Genomic DNA, 25,851 nt, shown 5'->3' on the forward strand with positions numbered 1-25,851 from the left:
GAGGTCTCAAATGTGAGTATTTAACATTACTCTTTGAAATACGAGATGTATGTTGTTGTATCATATTACTCTCGAGTTTATTTATTTATTTGTTTTTTTTTTGAGTTGGGAATCATTCTCAAAGTTGATACATATATATATATATATATATATTAACTAATGTTTTGAAATTTTTTAAAAAATAATAATAATTTGATACAAATACACATGACAAATTAACAATAATTGGGTAGATCCGCGTTAAAAAAAAAAAATAGTAGTAAATTTTACCAAGTGACAAATATTACTTTCCTTCATTGAAATATTACATTACATCCCTTCAATATGAAGGTTGCGTCTTACAATTTCAAGTAACACCTTAATTTTCAGTACATTCAATACTCAACAACACTCAAAAGGCAACTTTTTCAAATGGGCAAATTACATTAATAGTTCTTGTATTTTACCTCTTGTGTCACTTTGGTTCTTGTGTTTTCAATTAGCTCGATTTTAACCTTTCATTTTTAAATTCGTTTCATTTTTGTCCAATCAATAACCTCTGTTAAATTATTTAACAGAAAATAGACATGTACAAAACATGTGATCAACTTTGAAGGGCAAAACAGACATGTTATCCTTACGCTTCCTATTATATCTCTGCAACACCCTTTGTTTCCACCAACAACACCAACACCATGCTTAGCTCTAGCCAGAGCAGCATTGTGGACTCCTCAATCTACGATCTGCCGATCGCCGCCATGCCTCTTCGTCTGCCATCGCTCGACCTTAACCTGACCTACATCGGAGGCGGATGCGGTGACTTCCCGGGCATTTTTCCGACGCCGTGTCCTCTCTTTTTCGATGGTCTTTCGTGGTTTGAAACCTTGTATAACCATCTCAACATTTACAAATTCGATTGAAAAGTGACCGATTTGAACCCTACCGTCGCTGGTGGGGCTTACACCGATTTCGACTCTTCCTCCGTTGTAGATAACAATGAGTCGGACCGTAGTCTGTCGAGCAAAATCCTCAATTTTGACCTCAACGTCGCGCCTCCGCTGAAAGAAGCCTGATCTCGCCGGAACCAACATTACCTCCAGCGAACATAGCGTTCCATTTTCCTTTTAAACAAACACAGATTTTAGAGAGAGAAGGCAGCCTGACAATGAATCGATGTGCTGAGTTATATGCCTCCATTGCTACCATCTGCCCCCCTAGATTTAGCACTGTAGGGTTAAAATGGCGACTGTAGAAGTCTCGATCGGGGACTAACTCTCTGGCAAACATCCGCCGCAAGGTCTCTGGTTCCATGACAGTCCACATCCCCCCTCTCTCTCTCTCTCTCTCTCTCTCTCGCTCTCCAGATCTATTCTTATCCCTCCCTCCTTTTTTTTTTTTTTTTTTTTTTTTTCATTTCTTGGTTTGGTTCTTGGGAAATTTTTGTATAATTTATTGTATAATTTGGTTCTCGTATAATTTGTTGTTTGGTGATGGTGAGATGATAGGGGTAGATGAAGGAGGTTCGGTGTAGGTGATGTGTATGGCGGGTTTGTGCAAAAGACGGTGGTAGATGATTGTGGTAGAGAGTCCAAGAGGAAGAAGACGGTGAAATAGGGAAAAGGTAGTGAAATGTCCATATTGCCCTTGAAAAAGGGCCATTTGCGTCTCACGTGTTTGTTTTCCGTTAACAATTTTAACCGGCGTGAACAATTGAAGGAAAATGAAACAAAATTAAAAATGAAAGGTTAAAATCGAGTCAATTGAAAACACATGGACCAAAATGACATAGGAGGTAAAGTATATGGACTACTAGTGTAATTTGCCCTTCTCAAATTCAAAATTGTTTTGTAACAGTTGAATCAAATTTTCGTGTTTAGTGTTTCTTAATTATTTAAGCACGTCTTTAATGGATTGGGATAAAACTCTAAGAAGTTAGCCAAGAATTAAAGATATGAGAACAGAATTTAAGATATTGATTATAAGAGACTTTTGAAGATTTGTCTAATCATTAATTTTAGAATTATAAAATTATCGAGGTGCGTCTAAATTAGATGGATTGGAATAGGTCCCTACCAGGTGTAATTGCCCTATGAAACGGTACTTTTTTTTTGGGATAAATTACAAACACACTCCTCGAGATTTATTTAAATTACAAATTATCCCACGTGATTTTAGAAATTACACTATGCCCTTTAAGATTTCTAATTTTATGACAAATAGGTCATTTTGTTAATAAATTATCAAATTAATTAACAGTTTAATAATATTAAAATTTTATTTCAATTAATAATTTAGATAATTTTATTATTGTATAAGTGAATAGTTAGAAATTTTATTTTTTCAATTAATTCTGTTAAATAAAAAATTCTAACAGAGAGGTATTTGTAATTTTTCAAACTACAGAAGATAATTCATAAGTAAATCTCAAAAAGTGTATTTAAAATTTACCCCTTTTTTTTTTTTTTTTCCGGGTGTGTAAGTCAAATGAGACTACTTATAGTTTATATTATTTTAGCATTACAAATAAAAAGTACATATAATTAACTCAGAGCATGAGACTTCCATCCTAACAAATTTAGGAAAGGACAACACATACACAAAATGTAAATAAGTGCACATTAGATTGATACATGTCAGGAATTTCATAACAAAACATACGACGAATCGCATAGTACATGTAATCAAATATTAAAACCTTTGTGTCTATCATAATAAGGACTAACACAAAACAAAAAAGGAGCTCAAAAATTATCAGAAAAGTGGCTAAGAAGGCTCCTAGTTGACCTTCAAGAATATAGCCCTGGGCAAATGCAGTAGCAGAAAAGCCTGTGGAGTAGATAATTGTAAGGCAAGAAATAATGGTTTTCAGTGGTATCGCGATATGAAAATCATTGGTGTCAAACCGCGATAGCTGAATCAACATCAGAGTTGCCAAGGAGAGAACAGCGAAGAAAAGAGCTAATCCAATGTACACCATGAAGAACTGTACTTCCTGCCGATTGCTTTTGAGAAGCATAGGTATGCCGGTGTTTTGATCAAAGCCTCCAGGGAGGGCTAAGAGGACTGCGAAATTGATTGTGCCGATAAGAATAGCCACAATTATTAAGTTGTCACTCACGTGTTTGGCGGCTTTCTCAGCTTCTTCTCGTAGAGCTGCGTGATTTTCTTCGAATAGTTCCTCTGCTGCCTTTCCATCAAAGTTTCGAAGATGCCATAAATGTGGATATGAGTCGTGTTTTACGCGCTGTTGGAACACAACACAAATTCAAATGATTTAATTAGAATCCTCAATTAATGTTTAATGTTGTTATTCTAAAAGCAAGAGCAGTGATTGGTACCTTAAACCATAGCACATCCCAACTCATCTGGTTAACTACTCCAACACTTCCTCGCTTCGCTCCAAAATGAAAATCAGTGTTCCATCGACCATCAACATCATCTACCACCAATTGATTTCTTGATAGTCCAGGAGGAGACCTAGTAGGATTTCCCACGCACGTCGCCAGATGCAAGATAGTGTTCCCTCGGAAATCAATATCTGCTAACATCCTGTCCTTATAAGCAACAAAATTCATCAAGTAATCATAGATAAATCTATGCTTTTGCTCGACCGATATGTGTAGTATGTTCCTCCCATTCTCATCAAACGAATCTGCAGCCTCTGGATATTTGTTTAGGATTGCCATTACCACCTCAAGAATGCCGACCCTCGTTGCCTGTAAAAGTGGGTCTAGTGCCCTATTCCTCCTTCCGACTGAGCTTGCTTCAGAATCTGTATGAATATAATGAATCCAATCTCCTTTTTCGATCAATTTATTTGCCAGCATCAAGGCAATGCATAATCAATTTTTTTCAACAAATAAAAACCTGACAAAAGTGAGAAATTTTAAGTATGGTGGAAGAAAAACCATATTGTGAAACATAATTCAAATCCTATATTAGAAAGGACATAGTAACGAACTCAAATTTTGGATATTATATGATATGTCACGAATGTTTTGGCATCCATCTTAAACCAATTAATTCTTTGGTGACAAATTTAAGTCTATTCAAAATTTGAAACTCAAATTTGCTCATAGTTAGATTGAGGAATGGAGGTCCAATATTATAGAGAATTTTGGTTTTTTGTTTTTGTTTTTTTCTTTTTAAAGAAAAAAATAAATATCCATTATAAAAAAAGAAAAAAGAAAAAAGAAAAAAAAAAGGAAGGGTATGATGTAGATTGAAACTTGTGGTGTAGGTCACACTAGAATAAATATGATCCATGTATGTTTTATTTTTAAGGTACTTTTTTGTATTGATATCCAAAAAAAGGTAATCAGGTAGTTTGGATTCTCTACATTTTTGGAGGTAAATTACAATTTTTCCACCCTCAAATTTTTACTCAAATTTTACTTTGATCTATCATTTTTTAATTATAACAATTAAGCTATGAAGCACTGACACTTCAAAGCAAGTGTCGTATTCGTGTCAGACACAAGGACACTTCGGGAACATGCAGACACTTTGGGGACACGTATAGGATGCACCATATGGCATATCCCCTTGTTTAATTAATTTATTTTCAGGAAATACTTTGAGAATATACTAGGGATATTTCAAGTTGTCTTCTTTTTTTTTTTTTTCTATTTTATTTAGTATTTTTTATGTTGAATGTTTATTATTATTATTATTATTATTATTATTATTATTATTATTATTATTATTATTATTTTAGAAATAGATCATTCATAAAATATATATATATATATAAAACTATAAGTGTTAATTTAAAAGTATTAAAAAAATAGAATTATAATTAGTTTTTGTTAACATTGATTGTTTATGGATATAATATAAATCTAGATAGCAAATAAAAATATATTTTATATCAATATTCTCGCCGTGTCTGTGTTCTTATTTTTTTGAAATTATCGTGTCTCGTATCCAAATCCATGTCCATATCTGCATCTATATTTGTGTCCATACTTCTTCGCAATTAGGTCTTCACACTTTAACCTATATTTCAATGTTGCTCGCCCATCATCCTAGCTTTCAAAGTTAGTAAAAGTTGAAATATGGGAAATGAAAGTGAAAGTTGAGCTTAGAGGGCAAAAGTGTAATTTTTTCCTCATTAATGCTCCTAAAATATTGCTCATGTGGCCCGCATGTGAGCACTTTCCTTTCAAAATTTGAATGGTAAGTATCAGGGCATCTAAATTAAAACACAAGGACTTAGTTGTTATAGTTAAAGAATCATAGCGAAATTCGAATAAAAAATCGGAAGTAACTTGGTTGTGTTTTTTCAAAAATACTTTTTAGAAAATTTTATTTTTTTGGTTTTATTGAATTTTTTTAATATTTTAAGTAATTTTTTATTTATTTATTAGACATACCTAACATAAATATACCTAAAAAGTAAAAAATTTGTAAAAAAAACTTTTCAAAAATTCACTAAATATCAAAAATATAAAAAAAATACGAGAATTTAGTATATTTTTTTTGTATTTTTATGTATTTATTAAAATTTTAAAATATTTTCTCACAAATTTTACTTTTTAGATACATCTAAGTAAAGTGCATCTAAAAAGATAAAAAAAATGTTCAAAATTTTAAAAATATTCACTAAAAATAAAAAAATATAAAAACTAAAAAACTGAATTTTTAAAAAACTTAATCAAAAAAATTTAAACCAAACACACTGAATGTAATTTACTCGCTCTCTCTTTTGGTAAATTGAAGGAAAATAAAGTAATTTGAACCTGTAGCCTCCTAATAAAACACATTTTTTTTCATATCCCACTCTTTTCTCTATTCATTTTTTTAATAGAAAAATTGACACTTGTCATAAAGATTTTAGTATGACTTTAATAGAAAATAAAACACACATTTTTAATAGAAAATGACTTTAGTATGAATAGTTTGTTTTATATATCTAATCAATAATGTGAATTTTTTTAATGATTTAAAAGGAGAAGAAGATGAGCCCCTAGGATTGTTTTGGTGAAAGAAGACCTTTCTAATTTGGACATAACAACTCCATGATTGCTTGGATCCTCTACATTGCCAGCCGCTGGTAACTCCAAAGCTGTCTCCACATACAATGTTGGAATATCTGCTCAACCTCACAATTAGCAGTTCATTAAAAAAATTTCACCAAAGCAAAAACAGATTTCTACCCTTCGTCTCGTCTCTTTAGGTAAAAAATATTTTTTTAACAGTAAATATTTTTTACAATTTTCTTTTAAAAAATATTTTTTTATATTTAGTGATGGTCACTGCAATAAATAAGAAAATGTCGCTAATAAATACAGACAAAATAATTTGGGTCAAAAAATGTTTATTTTTTAGGACAATTTTTGATTCCAAAAAGGAAGTAATTCATCACTAAATATCTATTTTGTCATTAAAAACACATTTTTGGCAACAAAAAATTTCGTCTTTTGTCTAAATTTTTGTCTCTAAAACCTTAGTGGTAGTGGTGGGATGAAGGTAGAGTTGAGGTGGTAGTAGTGGTGGGATGGCAATTGTGGCAATGGCAACTGATATGGTGGCGGTGGCGGTGGCGGTGGCGGTGTTGGTGTGATGGTGGAGGTGATACTGACAGTGATAAAGTGGTAACATTGATAAGATTTTAATTTGAAAAATGTTTTCACCTTTAAAAATGAAAAATATTTTATATCCAAATAAAATTATATTTTGTTAATTTTATTTTTCATTGTGCTACTAAACCTCAAAATGCAAAAAATACTTTCCCCAAACAAACATAGCACTACTTAAAAACTAGATCATCATTCTATAACTGCAGCTTATATAGATTAAAAAAAATGTAAAAATATATTTCAACAGACTCAACAAAAGATGAGAAAAGTTAAATTCAAAAAAGATGAAAAAAATTTAATCCTTGAATAAAAGTTTTTTTTAATTTAAATAATTTAATCCTTGCATTTTGAGTCAAGTTTCAATTAGGTATTTTTGTTCAAATATAAGTCAAAAGTAACGATTTTAGAGCACTTGTCAACCTCATAAGTTGCATATGTAGAAAAATGTAACGAAATTTTAACAAAATAATTAAATTGAAACTAGATTTAAAGTGTAAAAATTAAACTATTAAATTAAAATTGTACGAGTACAAAATAATCTTTTCGAATAATCCTGTTGATCAAGTTTGTACTTCTCCAAACGTCGTTGCTTTACTACTTGAAAATACAAACGTAAGCTAGCCGGCGGGTGTGTGCCAGAAACCTCTCCGATACCTAAGTCAGCAAAATAGACAATAGACAATAAGTTCTGTGTTTTTTAGAGTAAAAATTGTGATACCTGTACATAAGTCCTATCACAAGCTATTATAGATTCCAATTGGCACAATCCTAGTAGGACTCCAACCCTCCTTATAAGAGTCCTCCTAGGAATCACACTCCTATGGATAATACTTATCCTTAGAACACCCTCATCACTGTAAGCCAAGTGAGATGGCTCAAATCCCTTTACCTCAATTGATATTGTGGTCAACCAAGTTACTTCGGCTCCGTGCTCGACATGGCCGAGCCGTAATGATCCTGCTACAGGTTAGCATTCTGCCGAGCTACATCCAACTCGGCCCATCACCCTGCTAATCATCTAGGTCGGACAAAGGTTTGTCCCCAGATAGGTCCCAATTCTAGTAATACATCCAACCACCCTAGTACCTACCTCGGCCTAAAGCCGAGATACAAAACATCTCATTGGCCCATTACGCGATCCAACTTCCAAAGAAGACTTTTCCTAACTTGGCCCAATTTGCACAAAAATTACCCTCTCAATTGCCCTTTAATTCCATCTGTGTAGCATGTTTGGGATTACTCATCTCCTGCCGAGCTTCCATGTCCAAACCGAACTTAAACGACTGAGCTTAGATTATCTCAGTCCCACAATTTTACTCGATTTCCAAAAGTTTCAGCTAGTCGTACAACGCGTCTGCCAGCTATCCTAACATCGTGTCCTTACTGGGACACGTGGCATGTAATGAATGCTCCCCTTACTATTTACAGCCGTCACAGACGCCTCTGAAATTTGAAAAGACCCACATTTTCAATTATACATATAATAACAACACATTTCGAAATGTCACTTCCATTGTTCTTTCCCAAACTCCAAACCCATCTTCTTTTCATTGTTGTGACTTCGCCATTATTGCCATTGGTGGAAGCTGAATCTTGCACTAGGGAGCTCGTAATCTCTCGACGAAGCACTTCCTCCACTCGAAATCAGAATCGACCATAGATTTGTAAGTTTCAAAAAACTTCACAACGTTGTTTATTTGATATTCCCTTGCTGTTCTTTATGTTCTTTGATGCTTCTGTTCTATCAAACCTCCATCCATATTTAGAATAGAACTTATGCCTTAAAACCACGTAAAACACACAAAAATTGAATGTAGGTCTATGTGACCACCAATCGGTTAGGAGTTAAACCAACCAAATCCATGATTTTGATCCAAAATTATAAACAAATCGTAATAATAAAAAAAAAATGTTGATAGCGTGACACACGAATATAACCGAACTAGGAATCGCTCCTCACACCGAACTAAAAAAACCCTGCCATTGGAATGGACCAGGGTAAACCATCGCCGCACACTACCTCAGCCGAACTATGAGCGACGCCATTCACTTGACCGGGCTAAAAAACCTTGCCCTAGGTCGAACCCTAGCCCTTTCTTTAGCCGAGCTGCACGTCGCATACACCCTTGGTCAAGAAAAATATAACCTAATTTGTATTGTTGTCTTAGCCCGCTCACTACCTGGCCATAACACATTCTATGTTCTTCATTGTGTAGACTTGACTAGGTTATTCAAGCATACATTCACTTTTCCCTTGGGTGTCTTTGCTCAACTGAGCCAACCAAAGTCCACATCAACGCCGTGCTATGCCGCCGTGCATACTATATTTAACATAGTAAACTTAACACAATGGGTAAATACAGATTTCTGGTGAAATCACCTGGAGCCATGATTGAATTTAAAAGAGATTGCCACATTCCAGACGATGTCCATTTTTTCCTGGCCGAGCTAGACACCAAGCCATGGGGCAACCCAGGCTTTGTTCCTTTCACCGTGGTGTCCATCATAAAAGGGGAAATTCGGTTCCTAGTCCAACCACTAATCTGTGAGTTCTTTAGACAGACAAGACTATGCCCCACTCAATTATCCACCAACACCTATAGGATTATTAACGGTATAGCCAAACTAAATCATCACCTCGGTCTCAACCTCGGATTGGCTGAGCTATTCCACCAATACTCACTTGGCCAAAATGATGACGGTTGGGTCTATTACCTTAGAATAAAAAAGGGCCGAGAGAAAATTATCAAGCGTACACCAGATACCGAGCTATAATATTAATTGGAACAAAGGAACAGCTGGTACGGTTTAGCTTAGTTTAATTTTCCTTTGCTATATTAATTGTCACGCTAACCCTTGTGATTGTGACTCTTTCGTAGATTTGAACTCACTTAAATCAAGTTACTCCTACGCCAATCAAGCTGCGCTACGAGCCGCGCTATGCTATCGACAACGAGATTGGACTGATCTGCTTGACGTTTAACCGACCTACTGATACAGTAGTAAGAGGAAGACTAAAGTGACCAACTTCCTCTCGGAGTCCTTTCCAAAGCCAGACCCCAACCTTTCCTAAATCAACCTAGTTCCCCTAACTGAAGAATAAGAGATGGCTAAGAAGAGGGCAGTTCGTGCTCTGATCACTGAGCAAGCGTCTACCTCAACCGCTGAAGTGTAAACTGAGCTACCCCCAACCGGTCAAGCATGCGACACCGTTGTTGCCCTTCCATTTGCCAAACCTTCGTCACCTTGGCCTAGAAGCATCTCTGTACCTCGGCCAGTTAGACGCAACGACTAATAGACGAGAAAGAGACCGCGCTGTCTAAGGTCGTGCTCCCCGAACAATCACTAGGTGGTCGCTGAGCTACCCCGTCTCTTACCCCGACGTGGACACCATCTGTGTCTTTCAAAGGCCGAGCTGTGACTACGACGGACTCCGTTTGCGCGGAGAAAGACCATCTGCTGGCTTTTAACTTGGCCAAGAGTGTCTGCCTGCTCGCTGATATGGAACACCATCTACACTTAACTGAGCTGAAGGCAATATGATCTGCCAACAAATCCCTAATCTTGGTAATCTAGAATTCTTCACCATTTTGTTTTTCTGCCAACTTGTCGCCCAGTTTATCTTACTACGCATGCTTTGCAAGTCGTGCAAAAGAACCAGATCACTCATCAGCGTATTCTGGAATTAAGGAGGACGGCCAAGGCGGCCGTTGCAGATGGCAAGGCCAAAGAAGCCGAGCTTAAAGAGCTCCAAGCAAAATTTGCAGAGTTGAGAGCCGATCAGGATCACTTGGTCGAGTTGGTTACTGCTGCTGAGGTTGATAAGCAAAAAGCTTTGGTCGAGAAAAAAGACCGTTACCTTCGAGAGATGACCAAGCTAGAGAAGAAAAAAGACGCCGAGATAAAGGCATTGCGGAAGCAGATGGAAAATGTTAAGAAGCGTGGCTTCAAGGAATGTGAGAAGATGTACGTCCAACAATTCGAAGCGTCCAATGACATCTTTTTCAAATGTGGTTGGAAGGCTGCGGCTGTGAAGCTGAGTTTGGCACTGGACTCTGAGGTATTTTTGAATCCTCCTCCTTACTTCATACTGAGCTATATGACGGACTATACGAACGTCGTCCAACAGAAGTTCCTACAAGAAGAGGAGGAGGAGAATGAGGAGATCCCAGATCCAATTGATGCTCCTCCTGTTAACACTGAACTCGGTCTCCAGACTTTGTTGCCCGCTCGGTCGGAGCTGCCTAACCAAACCGTGTCGAGCTTGACTGATGAAGCAGCCGTGACCGATCTAACAAAATAAGGTGAGACCGGGGTTGAACTGCCTAGTAGTGAAGTCTGTAGTGACCTGGACGCTGAGCTTGATGATATTTTCGCCTGACCATGATGGAATTTTATGTTTTTGTTTTGCTTTTTGTTCCTTTGCCTTGCTTTGTAACTGGGCTATATGCCCCACCTTTTGTAAGCACCTTTTATCCAATGAAATTTTTTGATATTTTCGCTCTATCACGTTGTTTCTTTATTGTTGTACATTATTCTAAGTGCATACCTAGCCGAACTAATTGGCTCGGTCTTACCTTATCCTGCCAATCTTTTTTTAGCCTAGACACTTATCTGGGCTAAAGAGTACAAAAAGTGTTAGTCAAACCTGTCAACCTTCTTTAGCCTAGATCCTTATCTCGACTATAGAGTGCAAAAATATGTGTTGTTCAAACTTGCCAACCTTCTTTAACCTAGATCTTTATCTTGGCTAAAGAGTGCAAAAAGTTATGTTGGTTAAACCTGCCAATCTTCTTTAGCCTAGATCCTTATCTCGGCTAAACCTGCTAACCTTTTTTAGCCTAGATCATTTTCTTGACTAAAGAGTGCAAAAAGTTGTGTTGGTCAAACCTACCAACCTTCTTTAGTCTAAATCTTTATCTCGGCTAAAGAGTGCAAAATTTTTTTTGTTGGTCATGTGAGGACCAGGTATGCTTTTCGTCTCATTTCTTTTGAGTCATGATCGAAATTTACTCATGCTATAATATGGAGTTTTTATGCGAATCCTTGTTAACCATTGGGTTCATTATTTTTGAAAGCTTATCCTCAAACTCTCATTCTTATTTACTTCGATTTCAAGTTTTACTTGCTTCGTGAGGTATGGGGTTGAATCCGGGGTGTTCCGAGTGAAGCTACAGTGATTTCAGGCTGAGAGGCTAGGCCGCACGTGCGGGGAGTAAGGCCGCACGTACAAGAAACAAGGGAATTTTGGGCTTGCTCACTGTATTATATGCAGGTGCGGGAGGAGGTGCGGAATGTGAGAGCCGCACGTACGGGGATGAGGGCCGCACATGCGGGAGTAAGTGTCGCACGTGCGGGACGGGCCTAGGTCCGAAAACTTTATTTTCTTTCTTTCTTTTGGACTTTGTATATCACTTTTATACATTTCCTTCTCCCTCTAAAATCATTTTTGTTCCTCATTCTCTCTAAAAACCTCCACCAAACACCAAAAACTCTTGATTTCTTGCAATCCATTGGATTTTGATCTTTGTTCCTTCATCAAAGTTGGATAATTTCTTGGGGGCTACGTTTTGTGCGGTGGAGATCAAGTTTCAACACCATTGAATTTGAGGGTTTCATCTCTTTGCCTCTTCAAGCTTGAGGTAGGGGATTTCTTAGAGTTATATATATATATATATATATATTTACAAGATTTTGGTTAAATTTTTGGAATTTCTCTTGTAAATTTTGAAACTTGATGGTTGGCTCAACAATGTGGGTAATTTGGGAGTAGATTTGCTTTCATGTCTCTTTTGAAATAATTTCTTAAGGGCTTTGAACTATATTGATTGAGGAAGAGTTGTTTTTGAAGAAATTCCTGCAAGTGATTTGGGTGTGTGTGTTTTATCGTGGTAAGAAAAACCTAGAATTTAGGGGTTTTCAAAATATGTTGAGAATATATGGTTGACATTGTCTAAAAAGTATTTTGTGTGCCAAAAAGAGTAAAGGATGAGGAAATTTCTTATATATATATATGATGATGATGGTGATGAGTTTCATGAAAAATGAAAATGTGTTGATATTGGAAGTTGTTGTTCAAATGTTGTTTTAGTCTTAAAATGACTAATTTGTTGAGAACACGAGAAATGTGGAAACATTGTTATTTTTGATGAACTTGGATAGATAGGTGGTTCTCTTGTGAAATCACCTTAGAAATCATGAGATGGAATTGTAAATAGAAGGGATATTGCATTGCATTGATGATTGTTGCATTTTCATCTCAATTCATTTGACTATGGTAAATTTTGATTATTGGATTTGAAAAGTTTTGCATTGAGAAAAGTTTGTTGTGAAATAAGTTTTCATGGAATTTTTTTGGGGTAAATACGTTGGTAAGTCCGGATAGGAGGTGTAGATGAAATTGATTAAGTTGGCCTAAGTGTCTGGGGTAAAAGACCGAAAACACGCACGGAGGAGGTACCACTTCCCTTCTGGTTAGCAACCGGTAAAGTGGGATTTTGGGTAGTGCTAGTTATGCCTACTTACAAACACCAACTTAGGGATTACCTGAGTCGTATTTACCGCCCCTTGAACTAAATTGATAATTTTTAAATTGTTAAGATTTCAAGTTATAACTAAGCATGATGTCTTTTATATTAAAAGGCATAAAATGTGATTTTCTTCAAAGGCATGACATGCCATAGCATTTGGATTTCATTTGATGAAGCTTGCGTAAAATATATATACTTTGTTAAGGATTCTCTACTGGGCTTTATGCTTACCCTATGGGATTTTGGTGCAGGAAATGACGTGGTGATCCTACCAAGTTAGGGCGTGGACATATGTGTTGGGAGCATAGGGCTCCTATTTTTGTTGTGGTATATTTTGCTAGCCAAGGGCTATAACTGTTTGGGTCTAAGAGGCCATTTTCGTGTAACCGGACTTAAGCCTTGGAAATTTGTAAGCCTTTGAGGGCGTTTATTTATTTTTGGATTTAATGTTTTACATGCTATAGATTCATGTATTTGGTATTGTTGAATATATAATTGCATATGGAACTATTTTATACAAACCTTAATGATCAATGATGCAAAGGTTGATGAATTATAGCTTTTCTTATGATGAATGTTGGTCGATGTATTCATGTAATGTTATAAATTTTCGGGACATTACAACTTGGTATCAGAGCAGACAGGTTTAAATACTTGGAGCTCGTGGAAAGTGGTTGTTATACCACAGTGGGTTCATTTCGCATAATTAGGAGATGTTTTGTACTTTGTGACTATGTGATAACATGTTTATATGACTATATGGGTATGCGATTGGACTTTTGGGATGTTGTTTGCGCCTATTAAATTCCTTGAGGTTTTAATAGAAGGGTACTTAATCAATACTCGTTCTACTAAGAATTCTTGGTATGGGACGAATTTCCTCACAAAAGAATAATCTGTATGTGCTTACGTGACTAAGTGCTTATGTGGAGTGGAATTGAATTGTTTGTATGGTAGAGGAATATATAGAATTGTTGTGGTCAAACGTGTGAGACAAGTCGCGAGCACATTTGGGATTATGTGCTAAATTGTTTATCTTGTTCCTTAATTAGGATGTCAGGAAGGGGTCAAGCTCGTGGTGGTAGAGGTGGGACACGTGGTAGGGCTTTCCGAGGTGTGCATGGAGTACCGATCCATGCGGTCCTAGTGCATGAGGAGGGGTTGGGCTAAGCTAATGTGGCCGGACAAGCGGACCAAGCTAATGTGGCCGAGCAAGTGAGACAAGTAGAAATTCTGGGGCAAGCGGGTCAAGCCGCAATGGGGGCCCTAGCCCAAGAAATGGCGGGGGCTTTGAGGGAGTCGATGAACATATTGAGGGCAAAGAACCAAGCCTGAGAGAACGCCGTAAAGACAAGGGCGAGTTTTCTCACTAGGGAGTTTTTGCAGGCCAAACCGGATGAGTTCTACGGTGGCCCTGAGCCCAAGAAAATGAACGAGTGGCTCAAACAAATAGTGAATACATTCGAGATGCTTCACATCGAGGATAGCGAGTTAAGGGTGACTCTAACGAGTTACAACCTCAAGGGAAATGCGAGCCAATGGTGGAAATACGCCAAGGGTAGGGTGGAACCGACGTGGGAAGCTTTTGTGGTAGCTTTCCAACATAAGTATCTACCTCCCACTACTAAGGAGAGGTTGAGGCAAGAATTTCAAGACCTCAAATAACTTAACATGTCCATGGCTGAGTTTGAAGCGGTCTTCTCTAGTTGGTCTCGGTTTGCACCAGAGTTGGTGGCAATGGAAGAGCGCCGTTGCATTGAATTTGAGAAGAAGTTGAGAACCAAGATTTTGTTCAAGGTTGCTGGGAATATGATTCGAAATTATGACCGTCTTGTGGAGGCGGCGGCACATGTAGAGATTACGGCGGAGGCCGAGGAGGAGAGACTTCGGAGTTCGAGGTCGAGGGGTCAAGGGTCACAGGGGGACTATAGACCCAACAAGAGGAGCAGGAACACCTTTTCATCCCAGTCCTAACCACAACAGTCTAGATCCACCTTTCCCTTGCCTAGTGCGGGCTCAGGGAAGAGTGTACTGAGTGGTTTTTCAAGTTTTAAGTGTGGCCAACCAGGTCATAAGACCTTTGCATGTCCGTAGAAGGGAGGATGACAGCAGATGTTGCCACCACCACCACCCAACCAATCCTAGAGTTAGTCTCAGAGTAGGGGGCAAGGACCTATTTACTATCAATGCGGTCAACCGGGGCACATGAAGAGAGTTTGCCCGCAGTTGGGAGGCGCATCTGGCGCATCATGGTCGAGACAAACTCAGAGCCACCAGGAGGCTCACTCAGTTCAGACTTCACGAGCTAATCAGGAAGCCACTTTGGCTCAGTCAATAGAGTAGGCCTATACTCTGACAGATGAGCAAGTTAATCAGAGGCCACAAGGGCCTGTGTATGCTGTCACCGTTCCAGAGCAGATACCGGGATCCTCAATTGTGAGAGGTATTTTTGTTGTGTGTAATTATTTGGCTAATGTGTTGATAGATACGGGTGCATCTCATTCATTCATATCTACTATATTTGCGTCTACATTGGGGTTAGAGGTGGCACGGTTAGCGTCTCCACTCAAAGTAGAGTCGCCAGTTGGGGGTACAGTTGATTTAGACCGGGGGTGTAATGGTTATGAGATAGAAGTCGCCGAGCGTTGACTTCCGTTTGCTTTTGTGTTGTTAGACAGGTTAAGTTTTGATGTCATTCTAGGCATGGATTGGTTATCTTCGTATCGAGCTATGATTGATTGTTACCGTCAGAGATTTACCATGTGCACCTCGAGTGGTGATTGTTTTTACTTTCTGGGGGACCCGATTGATAAGGTCTTGTCGCCAGTTTTTGACCCTCGTAATAGGAGCAAGCTTTGTGGCCTCCTTACAGCTCTCTTGGATTGTGAGAGTGACGGGGCCCATGTTGAATTGCCAAGGGTAGTTTGTGAATAACCGAATGTCTTTCCCGAGGATGTTGTTAGTTTGCTACCCCACCGGGATATCGAGTTCTCCATTAACTTAGTGCCTGGTACGACACCGATTTCCATGGCGTCGTATAGATTTGCACTCGCCGAATTGCATGAGTTAAAGATTCAGCTTTAAGAGCTTTTAGAGGGCTTTATTCACCCTAGCATATTATCTTGGAGAGCGCTGGCTCTCTTTGCGAAGAAGAATGATGGGTCATTGCGGTTATGCATTGATTACCGCAGGTTAAACCGGGTTACCGTTAAGAACAAGTATCCTTTACTCAGAATAGATGATTTGTTTGACCAACTTAGAGCGTCTCGTTGTTTCTCGAAGATAGATTTGAGGTCGGGGTACCATCACTTGAGAGTTCGGGAGGACGACATCCAAAAAACGGCCTTTTGTACGCATTATGACCATTACGAATTCCTTGTGATGCCTTTTGGGTTGACCAATGCGCCTACTTCCTTTATGGATTTGATGAACTGGATTTTTCGAGAATACTTGGATCGTTTTGTGGTCGTCTTTGTAAACGACATCTTAATTTATTCAACCTCCGAGGAGGAACACGAGACTCACTTGCGGGTAGTGCTTGACTTGCTTAGGGAGCACCGATTGTATGCCAAGTTTGAGAAATGTGAGTTTTGGCTCATCGAAGTGAAGTTTTTGGGACATGTAGTGCCGAAAGAGGGAGTAACTGTAGACTCCTCGAAGGTAGATGCCGTGCAGGTTCGGGGACAACCCAAAAATATTTTTGAGATCCAGGGATTCTTGGGATTAGCAGGGTATTATCGACGTTTTGTAAAGGACTTCTTTAGACAAGCCGTGCCTTTGACTAGGTTAACTAGACAGGGGATCAAATTTGTGTGGAGTGAGGCTTGTGAAAGGTCATTCCAAGAACTCAAAACTAGATTGACTACCACACCGGTCTTGATAATTTCGAAAAAAGGTTTGGGCTACACCATTTATTGTGATGCGTCTTGGGATGGGCTTGGTTGTGTCTTGATACAAGGGGGAAAGGTTGTGGCTTATGGTTCATGGCAATTGAAAACTCATGAGAAGAACTACCCCACCCACGACTTGGAATTAGCGGTGGTAATTTTTACCTTGAAAATTTGGAGACATTATTTGTATAGTGAGAAGTTTGAAGTTTTCTCTGATCATAAGAACCTAAAGTATTTGTTTTCTCAAAAAGACTTGAATTTAAGCCAATAGAGGTGGATAGAGTTTATGGAAGATTATAACTTTGAGTTACACTACCATCCGAGGAAAGCCAATGTAGTGGTCGATGCTTTGAGTCGGAAGTTTGTGAGTAGTTTAGCAAGTGTGGCCATTCAAGAATGGGTTATGCTATGTGATATTGGCAAGTTTGATTTGCACTTGGGTGAGTTTGGTGAGAGTGCAACCTTGTTTACCTTGAGTGCTCAACCTACCTTGATTAGTAAAGTCATAGAAACACAGTAAGGAGACCGTGAAGTAGAATCAATTCGTGATAGAATTTCCAACGGGAAGGAAAAGAAGGGTTTGAACATTCACTCTATTCTGAGTGTACATTATCTAGACCGTTTGTTTGTACCATAATCTTGTAGAGAGGATGCACTTCGGGAGTTCCATCACTCACGCCTTGCGGTATATCTGGGAGGCACTAAAATGTATCATGATCTTAGCCATCAGTTTTGGTGGAGCGGTACATCATACATGCCTTGCGGTACATCTGCCAGACAAACTTCTTGACGTCTTTCTCTTTAATAGAGGTGAGTACCTCTGCTTCCACCCACTTGGTGAAGTAGTCCGTTGCCGCAATAAAAAACTTTTTGTTGCCCGGCATGGCTGGGAGTGGTCCTACAATGTCTAGGCCCCACATTGCAAAAGGCCAAGGGCTAGTTAAGGGTAGGAGCTCTCTTGCTGGCTGATGGATTTGATGCACGAACTTCTAACATTTCTCACATTTTTTGACGTACTTCTCAACGTCTGCTTGCATGTATGGCCACTAATACCCTTATGAAATGACTTGGTAGGCCAGCGATCTTCTCCATTTGTCACGACCCAAACCTGTTCCCATAAGTTTAGTGTCGTAACCAGCTAATAATCCATGGATTACCAAAGGCTTCTTAATAGAATTTCATGTAATTAGGGGCTGCAGAAGCAAATATATAAACATATATAGTCCATTGAGTTGTGAAGACATACATGGGATAGATAATTTTAAACTTTTATAAACTTACGAGTGACGTCAAAGGTATAGTAATTACACGTCACTTTATACACTATACATATAAGTAGGACTTGTCCATAGTCAAAACAAAAGGACCAAGTTCTGAAATACAAAACAAATATGGCCACAGGGACTTGACATGATTCAGAACCCCTTTTGGAGGCGCAAAGGGTGGCTGACAAAACGAAATTCCAGGCCATCAACTTTGAGCCTGGTCACGCGCCTGATCACCAACCTACATAATATAAATAGTGAGCGAAAATCTAGTGAATAATAACCAAGTAAAGGGTTTTAATGAATGATGTCCATCACAGAGTCAAATAATCAGAGTCTTAGGCATATTCAGATTTCAAATCAGAAACAGATTTGAATACATATTCATTTTTATTATCAAAATTTATATATTTTATATCATTGTACGTGGCATATCCATTAGCGTTAACAAATCTGATGACCCATAAAGGGACGGTTGTGAAGGCATTCCGATGACCCATAAGAGACAACCATAAGGCATTCTAATGACTCATCTGCACAGAGACGTATCTGATGATCCATAAAGGGACGACCATAAAGGCATTCCGACGACCCATGAAGGGATGGCCATAACGACATTCCGATGACCTATAAAAGAGACGCATATCATATGATGCTAAGGATGCCACGAATACTTTTTAAAAACTTGGACGATCATTCAGTTACACAAAGCATAGCATTACAAAAAATTAATCATTTCATATCATTAGAAACTAATTAAAGTTAAACATAACTTTACAGAGTTATTACTCACAAATAATAGATGGCTCCAAATAGTCTCATAGAGTAGGCAATTCAAATCTCTTGAGGCGCGTGACCTACACGGGTACAAAGCGAATACATACAGAATCACACACCCGGAAACATTAACTTAGTTTTTCTTAGTCTTGGTGTGTTTCTACTTCTTTATCCTCATTATGGTGCCGTAAACATGACCTAGGAATGCTTAGGATGCAATGAGGATGCCAAAATGCATTGGAAAACACTTAGTGAAATTTCAGAAAATAGAGTCCCCACTCAAGCGTAGCTTTCCGCGCTCGAGCGGACTAGCAAACATGTGAGGGGCCGCTCAAGCTCAACCTTCCATGCTCAAGCGGTCTGCAAACTTTGAAAAATTACTGGTTATGTGATTTTCACACTCGACGGACGCTCGACGGACGCTCGACTCCCTGCTCGAGCGTAAATTTTGTCGCTCGAGCGGTTTGTAAAACATGAAACTTCTGGGAGCATGCATCTTATGCTCGAGCAGACTTCCGGTTGTTCGAGCGAAGATGCGAAAACAGAGGTGGCCGCTCGAGCGGGAGGTCTTCCACTCGAGTGGAAGTGCAAAATCTGGAATTTCTAGATTGCACTCCCAATCTCCATGTCACGACCCAAACCTGCCCCTATAGGTTTAGCACCGTAACCGGCCAGTAATCCGAGATTACCGAAGGCCTGCTTAACAGTAAAACAGCAATATAGAGTATAGGGGCTGACGGAAGCCAAAACAGTAATTAAAAGATGTCCATTGAGCTGTGACAGTCTGTATGCAAAAAGACTTTTTAAACATAAACACATTCAAACCATAGCGGTATGTACATACATCAATTACAGATATTCAGGTTAGGGACCAAATCCCTAATTAACAGTACAGTACAGTAACAGTCTATACAGTTTATACATAACAGAGACATATAGGGTGAATTTGAGACACCCCAAAAGCAACCTTACCTTGGCAGCACTTGGAACCTCAAGGTGAGGCACGATGGTTGGCTTGACAAAACAAGAGCTAATTCGACGCTCCCAACTCTGGTCCGATGCCTGAACACCTACATATACATATAAACAGTAAGCTAAAGCTCAGTGAATAACATATGCGTAAAGAGGTTAAGAATGAATGTCCTTTCAGTATTGAAAACAATCATTTATCAGTATATCAGTCATTCAGTTTGTGGCTCATAATTCATGCCATAACAGTCATTCAGAAACTATAATAGTCATATGTGGTACATCCAATAGCAAAACAGTGCAGTAGGTCTTAACAGACCGAGCAGTCAATGATGGCCATCATATCAAACAGTAGTGGTCCCAAACATGGGAACCGACAGAGATCTCTGTAATAGTGGCAGTAACAGTTCAGTAATAGTAAATTGCTATGGATGCCACGAATACAGTTCGCAAATAGGACAAACATTCATTCAGTAAACAGTGTCATTTTATAAAGCAGTACAGTCATTTGTTCGGAAAATAATCTCAATTGAATGTATCTTTACAACATTGTTACTCACAGAGCATTGGGCTATAAACAGCTAGAGCGTCCTTGGATGCCAACCCTACAGTTACAGAACGAACACACACTAAGCTACACAGTTGGAAAAATAATAACTTAATCCCTAATTTGCCTCGGTGTGGTTCTACATCAATATCTCATTAAGATGCCTTAAACTAGGCCTAAGAATGCCTAGGATGGAATAAGGATGCAAAGATGCACTTTTAAACACTTTTCAAAATTTTCAGAAAACAGGGGTCTCGCTCGAGCGTGGCTTTCTACGCTCGAGCGGACATGCAGACAAAGGAGCTCCGCTCAAGCGGACTGTAAGCTGCAGTAAAAGTACTGGATGCACAAAAATCACGCTCGAGCGTGAGAAACAAGTCTTTGCTCGAGCGTGAACTCTCTCGCTCGAGCGGACTGTAAACACATGCAAAGTACTGGATACACGCATTTCACACTCGAGCACCAATTTCCTCGCTCGAGCGGACTGCATGAACACAAGGCGTACGCTCGAGCGTGGAGTTCCTCACTCCAGCGTGAGTCCAAAATCTGGAATTTCCAGATTTGAACCTCAAGCTCAAAACTCAACTTTAATGCATCAAAACTCAACCTCTTAGGCCCATTTTCTGGAAAAACACTTTAAACCCATAATATAACATGTTTTGAAGATCAATTTGTAAAATCAAAGCCCAAGGGTGAGTCAATTAAGCACCATATTCAAATAAAACATCAAGAACATGATGAACATACAACATGCATGAATTTAATCAACTTCAAAGCTTCCAAAGCATGATCAAATGAGTTAATTCACTCCCAAACATGATGAATTCATGGACTATAACCCAAATATGGACATGCATGCAATAATTCCCATGAAAATAACTCTAAACTTCAAGATATACACATGCATGCATGATATAAGCTTCAATTCAACAATCTTCAACCAATTTATGACCTTAGGCTCCTATCCACCATGAATCATGTAAAATACAACTTGATTTCACAATTAAAAGGATGAAATCCTTACCTAGGTTCCTCAATTTCAAGTCTAGAGGCTCAATATGGAATTAACCTTGAATTTCTTCAAGTCTCCAAGTTAAGTTTGATGAATACAAGGCTATCCTCCTACTCTCTCTCTCTCTCTCAATCGGTTGTGTATAAGGAAATGGCTGAGGAAATGTGATAAAGCTAACATAAAGAGATCAAACAAATGGCTCATGAAAGTTCACTAAGTGGCATTTTGGTGAATAAGTCCAACTCTTGTAAATTAGCATCATTTAATCCAATTTAAACATATCAAATCACATATCAACTAAATATACCATAAAATCACATAATTTTCCAATTAGCATAAAACATTAATCAATTTCAGATTCGGCTGCCGCTAAGGCCTTCAATTTACAGTTTAAACATAAAACATGAATAGATCATTTAACAGTCAAACAGATAGACATGCATTTAAACTAACACACTCAATCAATTCAATTACTTATCATGATCAGTCTCAGTTTAGCAGTAATCAGTGGTGTTATCAGTAAACAGTGGTGAGGGTTGTCACACTCCAAACTCGAATCCAATAATGAAATTCATATTCTTTTGGGTGGAAAACTTAAGACAACTTATGTAAACTTGGAAAACGTAGTGAATTTAGGATTGTTTCGCAAAATCAAGGTTCAAGAGCATGTGAATTGTACAAAAATTCAAACTCAAAGCTTTGAAACATAACATGAATGAGTTGTTATAAACTTCAACCTCCCAAAATAAGATCAAAGGAGGTCTAATGGTGAGAAATGTTATGAATTCTTCAAACCATACTAGAATTATAGCATGCATGAGGGAAAATCTTTGAAAACAACTTCAAAATGCTATGAAACATGCATGCATGATTCGAGTTACAATTCTTCAAGTTTAATTCAAATCTTGTATCAACCTTCCTAATTCCTTAGAGTTCAAGTCCTACACATCATATTTAGACAATATAAAGGTTGAATCCTTACCTAGACTTCCCAAGATTAAGTGTTAGAAACTTAATTCTTGAATCTCTAGGTTCAATTCTATCTTTTCTTAGCAAGGCTGTTGGGTGAGCTCAATCTCCTCCTTGTTCTCTCTCTCTCACGTTTGTGTATGTGTATAGGCTCAAGAGTGTGTTGAATGAAGGAAAAAAGGGAAGAGTAGAGGCAAAAAGGTGCCTTATATAGGCTTGCCTAATAATAGCTAATTAAGGCTAATTATATGGGCATCAAATTAATTTTTTTAAATCGTTCTGAATCAAATTTCAATTAAACCTAATACAAATTTCTATAAATCCCGAATAACACATATATCAAGTTAATTTTTGAATCGGATGCCGATAAGGCTTTTAATTCACAAACCAAAACGGAAACATGAACAGATCTTTCTACGTTTAACAGATATAAACACAAATAATGCAATGCACAAGTAATTAACTCGGGATTTCTTCTTAATTACTTGTTAGGCATACTTAAACATGGATTAACGTTAATCATGGGTCGGGCTTGTTACACCCTTGGTGGCTTTCACAAATACTTTCGTGAATTTCGAACAAAAATGCCTTGACTTTGCTATGATGGACACACTTCAAGTATGGTCCTGTGAAGGATTTTTTGTACAATGCTAGTGATGTGGAGAGTCAAAATCGCTATGACTTTGCTCTAATTTTGCTGGCCTCCTTCTTGTCCTTTGGCAAGATGCCATTTTTTAAGAACACCACTATGTGGTCTATCTAGAAGGAACCTAGCTTGGTGCAACATACTTTGGTTGCTTCAAGTTCTTCAATATTTGGTCGTGGAAGGAAATCCATTAGCAATGGGTGTGGGATAGATGTGTCTATCATCGATGCAAAGATGGCCAGCATTCCATTTTCTTATCGACCGATTTGCTCTATTATTATCACTTTAAACTTCCTGATCTCCTTTCTGACCAACTCTTGATACTTGGCCATTCTATCATCCTTTGCTTCGTAGCCACCTGAAATTTGGTTGACTACTAATTGGGAGTCACTGTATTCCATCAGCTTGGTAGTTTCTATGTAAAATGCTGACTTCAAACCAGCCAACAGTGCTTCATACTCAAACTCATTGTTAGATGTTGGAAATCCAAGGTTGATTGTCTGTTCAATGGTCAAGCTATCTGGTGAGATGAGGACTATCCCAAGTCTAGCATCGTGTCTGTTGGACGCTCCATCAACGAAGAGCTTCTACATCTCCCTTACAAACAACTTCCAACAAGTGGAGAGATTTGATGACGCCTTCGGATCTGGGATGCTAATGGTGCTTTCTCCAAAATTTTTGTCCGTTGTAACAAATTGTTCCTTACTGCTTAATTGTTTTAGCACTCCATTCCCATGCGTATCTTCAGGAACCACTGTAGGACTAGGTGGTTCGCTGTTCACTTTCTCGCCTTGTCGCGGGGGCTATTTCCACGGCCCTTTTCCCACTTTGCTCGGTTATCTAGGATAAGTCTATCGGGCACACACAATGACTACCTAGTGTAAACTCTGCCACGAAGTCTGCCAATGCTTGGTCTTTTATCGCGATTCATGGTCAGAACTTGATGTCGAACTGTCCGAGCTCCATTGCCCACTTTAATGTTCGCCCTGAAAGTCTGCCATTTCAAACAAGGCTTTTAAAGGGAAGGCCATTAAGACAATCACGGTGTGGGCATGGAAGTAGTGCAATAATTTTCTTGAAGCCATCATTAAAGTTAAGGCCAACTTCTCCAATGGTAAATACCTTGTTTCAGCGTCCAGTAACTTCTTGCTAACATAAAAGATAGGCAGGTGCTGTACTCTTTCAGCTCGTACCAATATTGTGCTAACTATATGCTAGGAAACTGCCAAGTATAGAAAAAGTTCCTCTTTTGATATTGAGGTTACCAACAACGGCAGAAAGGTCATGTATTCTTTCAAGCTTTCCAAAGCACGGTCTAACTCGTCATCCCACTCAAACTTGGCCTTCAGTGCTTGGAAGAACGGTCAACATTTATCTGATGACCGACTTATGAATCGGTTTAGCGCGACAGCTAGGCCCATAAGATGCTGTACTTCCTTGACTGTGTTGGGCCTCTCGAGATCTTGAATGGCTTTGATCTAAGAAGGATTGGCTTCTATACCTCGGTTGGTTACTAGAAAGCCAAGGAATTTTCCTGACCTAACGCCAAACGCGCACTTGGATGCATTCACTCACAGCTTATGGGTCTTCAAAATTTGGAACATCTCAGCGAGATCCTTGAGATAGTCTCATTCATTCTTGATTTTGACCACCATGTCGTCTATGTAAGCTTCCATTGTTCTGCCTAACAATGGCTCGAACATTTTGGTGATCATTTGCTGGAATGTCGCCCTTGTATTTTTTAGGCCAAAGGGCATGACCTTGTAGCAATACAATCCTCTGGGTGTTGTAAACAATGTGACCACCTGGTCTGGTTCGTGCATAATAATCTGATGGTAACCGCGATATGCATCGAGAAAGCTAAGTTGGTTGTAACCTGCCGTTAAGTCCACCAGTTGGTCTATTCGTGGTAGAGGAAAACTGTCTTTTGGGCACGCTTTGTTGATTGTTTTGTAATCCACGCAAATGCACCACTTGCCATTTTTTTTTTGGCACAACCACGGTGTTGGAGATCTACCTGAGATAATGAACCTCCATGATTGCCCCTGCTTTTAGCAAGTTTCCCACTTCCTCAGTCACTACCTCGGCATGGTGAAGTGTCGATCGACGAGTTCGCTGTATAATTGGTCTAGCAGTTGAGTGGACATTGAGTTGATTGTAGATGAAGTTTGGGTCAATGCCAGGCATATCGTACGGCGTCTAGGCGAACACCTCGATGTTAGAAATTAAAAATTCCATGATCTCTATTCTCTCGGTGCTGGACAAGGATGAACCGAACAAGAAGAACTTTTCTAGGATCTTCTCGTCTATTCTGACCTCTACCAGATCTTCTACTACCTTTTATTCGGTTGCCTTGCCGATGTCTGCGAACAACTCGTTGCTTTCTGGCTCCTCCAACATTTGTACGAACCCTTTGGCAGCTCGACTGGTGTTCACTGTCACGAAGCATTGCTTGAACATGATTTGGTCTCCTAAGACTTCTTCAATCATTTCGGCATCGTTGGAGAACTGTATCACCTGGTGGTAGGTTGATGCTACCGCTCGCATGGCGTGCAACCATGCTCTTCCCAAGATTACGTTGTAAGTAGAAGGGATTTTCAATACCCAAAATTCCATTTGCTTTGTCATTGTTCCAGTTTTGAGGCAAAATTATCTTGCCAACTGACCATTTTGGCATTGAGTTGAA

General features: G+C 38.7%; 1 protein-coding gene across 1 annotated transcript; it reads right to left on the bottom strand.

Annotated features, from left to right (window-relative positions):
• Positions 1-2,522: 2,522 nt before the first annotated feature.
• LOC145813514 (uncharacterized) lies at positions 2,523-3,904 on the bottom strand. Its single transcript, XM_082908996.1, has 2 exons — positions 3,318-3,904; positions 2,523-3,223 (listed from the first exon to the last, which is right to left on the bottom strand). Exons 1-2 carry the CDS (start codon positions 3,804-3,806, stop codon positions 2,555-2,557), a joined length of 1,158 nt encoding a protein of 385 aa, XP_082765122.1. The 5' UTR covers positions 3,807-3,904; the 3' UTR covers positions 2,523-2,554.
• Positions 3,905-25,851: the final 21,947 nt, after the last annotated feature.

This window comes from Camellia sinensis, chromosome 15, assembly GCF_055761805.1.
Source record: "Camellia sinensis isolate YWXY chromosome 15, ASM5576180v1, whole genome shotgun sequence".
NCBI lineage: Eukaryota > Viridiplantae > Streptophyta > Magnoliopsida > Ericales > Theaceae > Camellia > Camellia sinensis.